The 11,600-nt window shown below is 33.5% G+C and overlaps 1 protein-coding gene across 1 annotated transcript; it reads right to left on the bottom strand.

The window, feature by feature from the left end:
- Positions 1 to 935: 935 nt before the first annotated feature.
- LOC118343715 (MADS-box transcription factor 23-like) lies at positions 936 to 11,302 on the bottom strand. The gene is made up of 9 exons (XM_035682875.1): positions 11,191 to 11,302; positions 10,876 to 11,097; positions 5,785 to 5,863; positions 2,615 to 2,676; positions 1,720 to 1,819; positions 1,570 to 1,611; positions 1,439 to 1,480; positions 1,105 to 1,264; positions 936 to 1,008 (listed from the first exon to the last, which is right to left on the bottom strand). Exons 2-8 carry the CDS (start codon positions 11,055 to 11,057, stop codon positions 1,133 to 1,135), a joined length of 639 nt encoding a protein of 212 aa, XP_035538768.1. The 5' UTR covers positions 11,058 to 11,097; positions 11,191 to 11,302; the 3' UTR covers positions 936 to 1,008; positions 1,105 to 1,132.
- Between the last annotated feature and the right edge of the window lie 298 nt (positions 11,303 to 11,600).

Consider the following 11,600-nt stretch of genomic DNA (forward strand, 5'->3'; position numbering starts at 1 on the left):
AGAGTTTCATCAACATGTTAGATGGGAGTTCAATGAGTTGAAATGATGTTGGAGTTAGCTTCCAACTTTAGAATTTGTTCATAATTTGTTGAATCTTTTTAAATTTGCTGCAGTTGCATTTATGATCGATCCATTACAACTCTTGTTGCTATTCTTCTTTCAGATTTATTTATTTTTTCTTGGCATATTCTGGATAGAACTGACACGCCGTACGTATTCTGGTTCATTATAAGTTTCTGATGAATAAGACCTTTGTCTTAAATAACTTTTTTCGGGACTTCTATGGCTTACTCTATGAGCCGAAAGCTCAAAACAATTAGTTATCGTGAATATATACGAGGTAAAATTGATGCGGAAAGCATAGAAATTAGGATGATCCAATACTGAAGCTGTAAGCCACCATGCATCATCGGAGTGTTCTGAGTGTTTGTTTTTATTAATTGGGTATCCACAAAAATGAAGATAAAACAAATCTTAATTTGCATGAGAGATTGGTATGATTTAAAACTAATAATGGCAATAAATTAATGGCCAAAAACAGGTTTAGAAACGCATACATGATAGGCTTCGAAGGAATTCATGACAAAGTTGATGCCATGAAGAACAGGGAAAAAACAGTTAGCAACAAATGAAACGATGACAAAAAAATAACAACAACAATAATAATAAAAACGTGATTTTAGCTGTCATAAGTTTCTTTACAGATCAGTTACTTGTGAAAAAATAACTTTCTTCTCGGAGCCAATAAAAAATTATGTTCCCAAAAACCTGCATTCAGATCTTGTCCGATTCGTTCAATTTACATAGTACAATAGCTTAATTATTTCAACTTAACTGAATATGTAGTTTATTTCACAAACAATATCACAAGAATCATTCATCATGCTGATGGGATTTTATCTAGCTCATTCCCACCAAGAAGCGCTTTGTTATTTGCCCAGAGTAAGTTGAATAACATTTTTCTGAAATCCTCAGCTCACAATTCTTTGATATAGACGTACTGATCTCCTGCAGTTCATGAGTTGTACTTGCAGGGATCAACTCGTTAATAGAAAAACGAAAACATTCTTCAATTAGTTTTTAAAAGGGATGAGAAAAGTTTACTTTTTTACTCTGTTTCTCTTGTTGCTGGCTAATAATTTTGTTGCTCGGGCGGGCATAGCTGAAGATGGACATGAGGGACATCCAAGTCGTCTCTGAGGTTAGTTCCATATGGGATGAAAGAACTTATGCTTGCTCCATTCATGTGCCTGGTGCTGTAAACCTGAGACATGGGTCGGATTGATAAGCTCAAAAGGTTTACTAGCCTCATAGCTTACCATATCAAAACATGTAACGATAAATTTTCATTTCTTTGGGAATGTTTGGAGTTTGGGTGAATTATAAACCAGAATACATTATTGCATAATTCCATGTTTTCTTGGCGTACAAGGATTACCTTCTTATAGAGTTCCATATTTTCCTGATGGACAAGATTGCTCTGTGATAAAAAAGAGTAGTTTTTTTATAGCTGAAACGATTCATGATAGAAAACTGTAAGAAAGAAGAACGAGTGCATTTTGCAAAAACCTTTCGGCTTAGTTCCTGTATTTCATCAGTCAAGGCTTGTTCCTGCAGACGTTAAAAGGGCATGTTTAGTGCCATGCAGGTGCGTCGCTTTGAACATTCATGTACTTCATGCACACACAGAAAAGGGGCCAGAGGGAGTAGGTTTCTGACCTTTGTGAGTCGTACACCTTGCAAGCTCATTTCTAGTTGATTCTCCAGATTTTGTAGGTCTTCGACACCCAAAGCATAAAGTTGTTGTCCCATCATATGCCTGTATTATCATGACATTTTAACGTAGAATGAACATTTGATAAATGATATATACAAAGTTAAATGTCCTAAGTTTTTTTATTAAAAAAAAAAAAAGTAGATTCTGTTATGAAAAAGTATGAAAATTTTAATTTTTTTATAGGACCCCATTTTTATAAAAAAAATTATATATTTAAAATTTGTACCATTACTCCAATCATTTTGGGTTACTTTTGCATTCTATATCTATTAAATATTAATAATAAATATAATTTGCTACTATATGGTTTATATAATTGTGGAGAAGGTTAAACTGCATGACTATTGTGATAATGTTGGAAAGACATGTAAATCAAGCTGGTTTTTGTGGTGATTTACAGAGTCCACCATTATCTGGATCTTATCATATACTATATATATAAACTTCTCAAAATCTAATTTTGGATACATGCTTGTAATTTATAGATGGACAATGTCAGGGTGGACACCAAGTGTGCACTCCAAATATGCACACTAGTGCAAATAATTTTTTTCCTTTTTCTTTTAAGCATATTTTAAACATCCTTAACCATTTAAAAAATAAAATATAAATATAAATTCATTAATAATTACTTTCTTAATCATTACAAAAAATAAAAATAAATAAAAATATATTAGTGGACACATTTAAAAGTCATACTGACATTTTCCTTTATAGAACGTTTTTTTTTGGTACTGGCTGAGCAACGGTCAACCTTCCTGTACAGGCCCGGTTAATCGCCTATTTTTCCCAGTGAAATATTATGTAATTTAAGCTGAAGGAGATCATAGATGGTACCGTTGGTTTACTTGCAAGTTCTGCAGTTCTTGCCTTAAGATTGCTACCTCCCTTTGCAAGAACTAGCAAGTACAGAAGCACAAGTTAATTGCATCAAAACTGCAAAGTTCTTTTCTTCATCTTGACTAAAAAGAAAACTAAGAGAATGAAAAATCTGTCCATGAACATTAACTATTTAAAAATAAGATTAGCCTGCCAGCTATTTTAAAGAAGTTTAGCTATGATCTTATGCTGATTTGAATGTGTTCAAATCCAAGCTACTAAATCAACGCTGTTTAATTGGAGTGTGAATGAGCTTGCTAATCTCTTTGATATGTTTGATTACTATCATGACATAATTTTTTATGCAATGGCTAACACTAAAAAATTGGCCGTAGCTCAATCTTTTAGTTTTTTACTTGCATGTATGTAATCATTAAGGTGCATTCATCATGTCTAATTAAGAGTTATCTGTCAACGATTGACTGAAGGCCGACTTGTAAATAATACGGCTTAGCTGTGAATTTCCTGAATGAAGGTTTATAAAAGCAATTGAAGTATTGGGTTCACAACTGTGTTAATGTGTATTTAAAAAACAAAGTTTTCAGAGACACCAATAGTGGCAGTAAAAGATATGGGCATGCATTGACATTGATTGAAAGATCCTATTGATTTTTGTTACAATGTAGACATGTCCTTTTGATCTGTGATAAGCTGGTTTTTATTAAGAAGTTTGAAGTTATACTGTGCATGCATGCACTCTTAATCTGAGGGTAAAAGGCAAACTGGTCAACTCAGTTTTGTTTATGGGAGTCTAGTTGTGTCACATGTTTCTTTATTTAAAAAAAAAAGTTTTTGTTTATTGGGTGGAGAGGAAAAATGATGAATATATTCTAAGCTTTTTTTGCCTCATCAGCTCTTCCTTTAATGGAAACATCTAGGATGTCCATTTTGGTTGGCTGGCTCAAATGCATGTATGCTCCAAATAATTTGGACAATACAACAGAAATATGTTGTTGTAGCAGTGTGGTTGATTTATACCATGGATTAGCTAATCCAACTTAGTCATGTAATAGTTTCACTAATTTGAGAAAGTATGCACAACCACATCCTGCAATCTGAAGCAATTACATAATTCAAACTTTCATCATAGTTTGACAGTTCAATACTTGATATCTTGTACTGATACTGCTTCGATCGTCAAGACAAACGAACTATCTTATAATGGAATTATGTCAAAACATTGCAAAAGCATCAAGAGCTTGTTTGGAGGATAATATGTATTAGTTAGCCGGATAATGCTTGTGATTTTGTAAGTGCAAGCAAATAGGTTGTAGCTCATATCCTTGGCTGATGTGAAGGCTATAATGTTACTAGATGAAGTAATTTGAACTATGTTTTGGAGCAGATTATACGAGCTTAACCCAACTATGCTTTAATGACATTTGCATTGGGTGCTACGTAAATGCTTTTGCATTTAGACTAGACATAATTTTTGATATTGCTGATATTCTCTTCCTGTTCTGAATGCATAGAGCAACTCATTAAACAAAACATCTAGTGTATTTAGCAGGAAATATATATATTTGTATGCATATATATAGACACATTCACACAGATTAAATATCTGTGTGCTTGTGTGTATATACATACATTCGTACATATATATATTTATATATAATCATTACTAATCCTGAAATGAAGCGAAAAATGGTTTTATGACATTGGCAAAGGTATGCAGTCATAACTTAGAATGTCAAATGTAACCATGAAAATTTCTCTCACTCTCTCTGATCTCATGTCTCTCTATCTCTTTCAAATCATGTTCTTCTTCAGTTGTAATTCTAAGTACTTTTTTTATGCATGAGAACTATTTAACTAGAATGACAATGATTATGTTGATTAATTGTCTGAGGCTCTCAGCCAAGGAAATGGATGAGCTCTGCTATGCTTGTAGGGTATTCTTGCAACACCATTGCTCTTGGATGCTCAAGTTTAAAGAACTTCTGTTCTTTAAGATCTTTTTTATGTTTTTTCCTTGAAACATAATTCCATTAAAAAGTAGTTCGTTTGACTTGACCTAGCATGATGCTAGACTATTGTGATACTAATTGTTTGATGACACTCCAGTTGGTTTGTGACCATTAACTGAGAGTTGGATGCCTTTTTATTGGAGTGCCAACAACACTCAGTAGGAAGAGAATATCACATTTCCTTTGTCTGATACATAGGGTGGTACTTGAGTTATTTTGGTTGCTTAAGAACTTGAGATTGTTGTTTCAGCTGAAAGCTTTGTGATATTGTATCGATGCATAAACAACAAATATGTTGTAGTTGGTGTCTTGATGTACATTTCAGTCTTTTGCAAGCATATATATTTGTGTACAACAAATATGTTGTAGTAGGAGGGGTTGTGCATGTGTCCAAATGGGCACAGGGGAGGGTTAGACATGGTAGACAAGAAATGCTAAGACAAGGCTATTACAGCACAAGGCATGAGGTTTGATATTGAAAAGTAAAATTTGATAGTTTAGATATATTTTATCGGTCACTGTGATAGTTCTTTGCAATTCATCATGTTTAAATGACCAACACTAGAAGTGTATTCTTAAAGAAACAGTTGAGAAGGGAGCATGAAGGTTAAGCTTTCAGGGAATCATACAAGCATATAACACATTCCAAGTAATGAGCAGTAATACTTTCAAGTCATTTTGCATTTGAAGTTCTTGAGTTGGCATGTCCTATTAACGCTCACAGAGAAAAAGGATGATGGATTGCACGCATAAAGCATTGGCAATAGTATTGCTTGCATGTATCTTTATGATGAAGCTATGCAAAACAGTTTTAGTCTATTTTCAGATCTTGCAGGTGTAATAGACCAATGTTGTTGCACTATATATGTATGTACATGCTATATATGCATTATTGTGAGAAATTGATATGATACTGTGCATGCTTTATTAGTATAAACCTATCTTGAGGCGCTCCATGCTATGACAACTCTGGCCTACAGTTGAGTACTACAGTGTACCATTGGGTTACTTAGTATATATACCTAGCTCATTGATTCACGAGTAAATGAAGTCTACTGCATATGTTTTGGTAGTATTTAAAATCTGCAGTGGTTTCTACTTCAGAACACAAGCTATTACAGTAGATGCATGCAGCGTTGAATATTTTGCGAAGCATACCTTGACTTCTGATGCTGGATTCTGCAGTTGCAGATGTTCCTCCTTTGATTTGTTGTATCTTTCAGTTACTGCTTTGATGCTGATGAAAATAATTAGAATAATTAGATTTAGCACTGTAAATACTGGTTTATGTATCAGTATGAAAATGGAGCAACCATGAGACACCCTTATAAATGGTATGCAATATCCTTGTTAGCTTATTTAACATAATGGGAAAATTATTTTTTCACTCTCAAACTTTTGGGATTTTATACTTTGCAAGGTAACCTACAGTACATTGTATTCCAACAGATATTGATTGTCAAATGACACTATTGTCTAGGGCTCGTTTAGATAATGAAATGAGATGAAATGGTTTTAGATGAGTTGAATAAAATATTGTTAGAATATTATTTTTTAATATTATTAATTTTTAGAATTTGAAAAAGTTGAATTGTTTTTTATATTTTGTATGAAAATTTAGAAAAATTGTAATGATGAGATGAGATGGGTTGAGAGTGTTTCTGTATCCAAACGGGACTTAAATCTGGTCATCAAGAAAGAAGTATCATGTGAATTAGGTTATAACAAGGCACATTTGCCAATCAAATCTGTCGACCAAAAAATGTGCATTGTTAACTTTTGGTAGTTTGAGCGTGCAACATGTTTGTCCTAGTGATTTACGTTAGAGTGAGATTCCTTTCAATTAGAGGATGAAAAATATATTTTTTCTAAAATAAAAGATAATGAGACAATTTCCTTACTAAAAAAGAAATATGTGTATTAAATGAGAGGAAGTCCCATTGTGTCAAATTAAAGACTGCAAAGTGGAAAACAACCTCAACCTCATTGCAAAGAACCCATCAAGGATTTCGTTTGCTCCCAAAAATGATGCTATTTTGCTCCCAAAAATGATGCTATTTTGACCCTTGTACTGAAACCCTATTGTCTTCTTCTTTTTCACCCCATTATAACCATACTGGCCTTTTGTCTTAGGATCCTTTCTATTCTCTTATCTCTGCGGCACAACCTTGCATCCCTCTCTTCTTGGCAGGGAGAGAAAGCCTCTCCACTAGTGGCCACACTCGACATATGCATCCATGGCTCTTCTTTTGTTTTGCTTGTCCTTATAATTGGTTTCGGCCTTCAGCTCACCCACCTCTTTTGGGAGGTTCTCACTATCGATACCTAGGGGAGGATGAGTAGGCCTCCTCTTAGGCCTCGTTCATTTTCACAAAATTTTTCATGAGGATGAGTAGGCCTCCTCTTAGGCCTCGTTCATTTTCACAAAATTTTTCATCTCATCTCATTTAATCATTACGACTTTTTCAAATTTTCACACAAAATAAAATAAATAATTCAACTTTTTCAAATCTCAAAATAAAAATAATATTAAAAAAATATATTCTAACAATATTTTATTCAACTTTTAATTTTTATCTGAACTCATCTCATCTTATGATCTGCAAAAACAAACGAGGCCTTGACCTCTTGATGTTCATCTCTCACTGGCACCATATGTTATCATATGTTTTTTGGCTTTTGTTTTTTCCTTTGTTATTAACTACAAGAGAGGAAAGAATGTGACCAGGAAGTTGAGATCGGGAAATGACCAAACCTTGGTTTCCTCCTTTATATAATCTATTGATGATGCAACTGTGAAGTTTTAGATTTATTGTCTTCTAATGGTGTCCAATCAAACTTGTAGATATCACCTCCAATTATGTGTCTTTGTGAAAGTTTTGCTTTGAGTGAAGAGATTGTGAAGGTGATGTATTAGGGCTAGCTAAGTCCCACATTTATTTTTAGTAAATGGAAATAAGAGATTCAATAAAACTCTAACAAAAGCTATATATAAGTACTGGTCCATTAGGTCTAGTGCAAATGTGGTTAGTATTTCTATGGGATGTGGCAAATGGTACATTAGATCATGTCTTAGAAATGCCATGTGGAATGAAGGCACTTCACAACTCAATCCCAGAGGAGCATGTAAAATATTTCAGTTGGTGAGATTATAATACATCGACTGGGTTGTTAAAGCTCCAAGTGATTATATAGTGTTTCACTTATAAGTTTGGAAAGCCTTTTATAGTATAACACATATGTGATCTGTAGTGTTTTGCTAGTTATAGAAAGAAAGTTCTATTGTGAAGACTGGAAAAGGAAATAAAGAGAGGATCAAAGAGCTGAAACCATCTAAGTTGAGTGCTACAACTCATGAATGAATGGTATTCATCAATTTAAAGCATTTATTTGAACTTCTAATAGTGGTAGTGATGCAGAGGGATTCGAGTCAGATGATGCTAAACCGTCAGATTGCACGTTGATGGCACTAAACTACATTGAGACGGCAAGTCAGCGCAAGTCAAGCAGTAAACGGTATTTTTTCTTGATTTGGGGTAGTTTTGAGCACGTATTAGTATGTTGGCAATAAATTTGGCTACAGGTATCAAATTCGCACATATAAGTACTCCAATTTGAAAAGCTCTTTTCGGCACGCATGACGTGGTCACTCATCTATTTTTCCCTTCAAGTTTCCAATTTTAGATATTTTTTTTTACCTTTTATGGTAATATTTCTTTTATCAGTTAGGAAGTGTTTTTGAACTTGATTTTGGCCAGATTTTGACAGATTGTTTATTTAATTACGAATTTATTTTTGGTATGTTCATTGAGATTTTGCTAATTTTGGTAAAATTATGATATTTTCGAATTTACAGCTATTTCAGCTTGACTTGTGGATTGGTTGGACGATTCTAAGTTTTGATAAATTTTCAATTGAAAACAGAGTTGTTTAATTCCTTTGTGTTTTGAGTGAATCTCTTGTCTTCTCTATTCCAAATATCTGTTGAGGCTAACCACCAGTATGAATCTAAATTTTGTCTGGCATCAAGTAGGGTCATAATATTATGCTTTTGATCATGCCTTAATTATTGTGTGTGTGTGCGCGCGCGTGTGTGTACATATATATAGATTAAAAATTCATAATCATGTACGTACATATCTCTAGAATCATAAACATCTTACCACTAAGCTAATAAAAATTGTGGCTAACTTATAAGTAGCTAAGAGAATCCATTGAACAAAAAACTCAAAATGATCATAATATTGAATAGATAGATCATTTAAGAGATTGATTGATGTGTTTATGGTATCAAGGATTTAATTAAACCTCCTGTAGTAGTGATCCGTTTCATGACCTTATATATATATATATATATATATGCTGTTTTATATGTTTCCCATCTATATATTTCCCCTAAGGTTCTTTGTCTTTTACTAATATTTCTGTGTTGTTTGCCCTAATTATATTTTACCAGTACTGGCCGTGAGACTCGTAATCTCGTACACCTAAGTTTGGGATGGTATTTTCTATAAGAAGCTAGTTGAGCACTTCATGATCAAAGATATTAGTACTGCAATTAAGTCTCCGACTACAATTTAGCTAATTTAGAGTACTACAAACTGAAAAACGTACAAGGTCTTGGTAATTTTGCTAAACAACCCTTTTGGCATGCATTTCATTAATGCTCTGTCTTAACAACTTATCTTCCATGAGATCAATACCCTAATGGGAGAAAACTATTCCAATTAGCTAGATTCAATAGTTTTCAAGAAAAAAAAAATATAGTATATACTTTGGTGTTTGTATAGGTTAATTAATTGAGGACGTTACAAGTAATACTTTGGCTTATAGATTAATGATAACATCATATATATACTACTTAAAAACTTACCCAAAAAATATAGATATTTCAGTTCCATAACGGTTCACTAGCACTTAATTCCCCCCGATCTTCTCTAGCTAGCAACTTCATCCATCAACTTATTACTGATCTATTTATTTAAGTATCACCCTTTCTACTTAATTCTCCCCCATTCTTTGTAACTTAATATTGGATCCAAGAAAATAAAATCAAAAAATTCTTTTAATTACTTTGCACAGCCGCGCGATATAAATATATTTATATATAATATATATATATATATATATATATATATATCTGTAGATTCTTATCAAATCTAGTACCTCTCCACACACCACTATTTTAACTAGCTTTAATTTTTAGAAAATTCGTAATCTAAAAATAGTTGTACTAGGATTAGGTATTGACTGAAATATATTTAACGAGACTTAAGAGAACTGGAAGAAAATGATCTAAAATGGATGCCATGCTTGTTTATTGCATTTTGAACCTCCATACAAAAGAGATCGAGTACTGACTAAAGCGATCTAGGAGAGGGGTTATGATATAAGAAACGCATGCATTTCATCATCGGTCTCCTACTTACCCGGAAACACATTCATTATAATTCACCATCATTTCTGTTTCACCTAATTAACTTGTTCTTATCCAAACTGAAAAGGAGTCCTACTATTTATAGAGAGTTCGTGGTCAAAGCTTGTCTAGATTTTCTTACCGGGGAGACTTGCTAGGGTAGCTATACCCATGCAGTGAGATAAAAGGATTAAGAGTCCCTTTATTCTGTTTTTGATTCCCCTATGTAATATCCCCAAAGTTGTCAACATCCTAATTAGGATTAAGAGTCCCTTTATTCTGTTTTTGATTCCCCTATGTAATATCCCCAAAGTTATCAACATCCTAATTAATTAAGGCCATGGCTTTAATTATATCCTGCTCTACGAATGGCCTGAAAGCAGATGATTTTTCTCTGGATCAAGCTGTGTAGATTCAAGCATATGCAGTGCGGCCAATCCTTAGGACCATCTACAGACCACGCGCCAAGATTCCTAGTCTCTTGTCATTTACTGCCATGCAGACTATGTATATATATAGTGGACACCTGAATGGATAATATTGATTAACATATATACATATATTTTTTGAAGGAGAGGACAGATGAAAAGTTCTTGGAAGATAGAAAAGTACTAAGGAATCGCAAGAAAGAGATATATATTTACATTATCTGCAAAATATAAGCTTCAGGTGCAGAAAATGTTCTGTATTATGCAATATATAAAGGATTTTGTCCAGAAAAGAAAATGAAATGGATATGCTTAAAATCATGATAAAGAAAGTACCAGAACAAAGGAACAAACATGAGTGTTGCAAAATGAAAAAAGGAAAAAAAAAAAAAAAAATTGCCAGACCTGGTGCTTGAAAACTCAAATAGCTTCCCAGTGCTGGAGAAGATTACAAGGCCAACTTCAGCATCACACAGGATTGCTAACTCCTTTGCCTTTTTGATCAATCCTTTTCTACGCTTTGAGAAGGTAACTTGTCTGCTCGTTGAATTATCGATCCTTTGAATGGCGATCTTCCCTCTCCCCATCCCTGATCTGCTATTGCTTTCTATATATATATTAGGGTTCCTGCAACAACAGTACCCTTGACAAATAATTATTTAAAGATCATTAATCTTAATCAACAGGTAAAGGCTGAATGGGATTTAATGAAAAGCTTACTTAGTACTTGAGCAGCTCAACACTTTGAGCAAACATTGATCTGATGGTCGTTTATATTGGTGATTGAGATTTGTGTTGCATCTTTTTCATTTTCTCCCATCAAGAAGAGAAAATCTTGCAGGACTGGTAGTAGGAATTGAAGATGATAACTCCAAATGAATGTATTAATATATAGAGACCTAGAGGACTGGTTCGAGATATATTAGAAAATTACGAAATGGGGTGCTGTATATTCATCCTTAATTTACTCGAGTATTTTCATGGCGAGAGTAGAAAAACAAAAAAGAAACAAGTATTTTAATGTCGCGCGGTGTAGATTGTGGTACTATTAGACACTGATGACACGTGGGACAAAGGGGTTACTATCCCAGGAAAGTCTAATGTGCCCTACCTAATTAACAAAAACTATC

Source organism: Juglans regia, chromosome 11 (genome assembly GCF_001411555.2).
Source record: "Juglans regia cultivar Chandler chromosome 11, Walnut 2.0, whole genome shotgun sequence".
NCBI classification, from domain to species: domain Eukaryota; kingdom Viridiplantae; phylum Streptophyta; class Magnoliopsida; order Fagales; family Juglandaceae; genus Juglans; species Juglans regia.

What these genes read in the sequence shown, in the direction of transcription:
- LOC118343715 (XM_035682875.1), bottom strand. Translation starts at nt 11,057, where the DNA reads ATGGGGAGAGGGAAGATCGCCATTCAAAGGATCGATAATTCAACGAGC. An exon ending in AACTTGCAAGTAAACCAACG is followed by an intron (nt 1,820 to 2,614) that starts GTACCATCTATG and finishes ATGATAATACAG; the next exon opens with GCATATGATGGGACAACAAC. An exon ending in ATATGGAACTCTATAAGAAG is followed by an intron (nt 1,265 to 1,438) that starts GTAATCCTTGTA and finishes CCCATGTCTCAG; the next exon opens with GTTTACAGCACCAGGCACAT.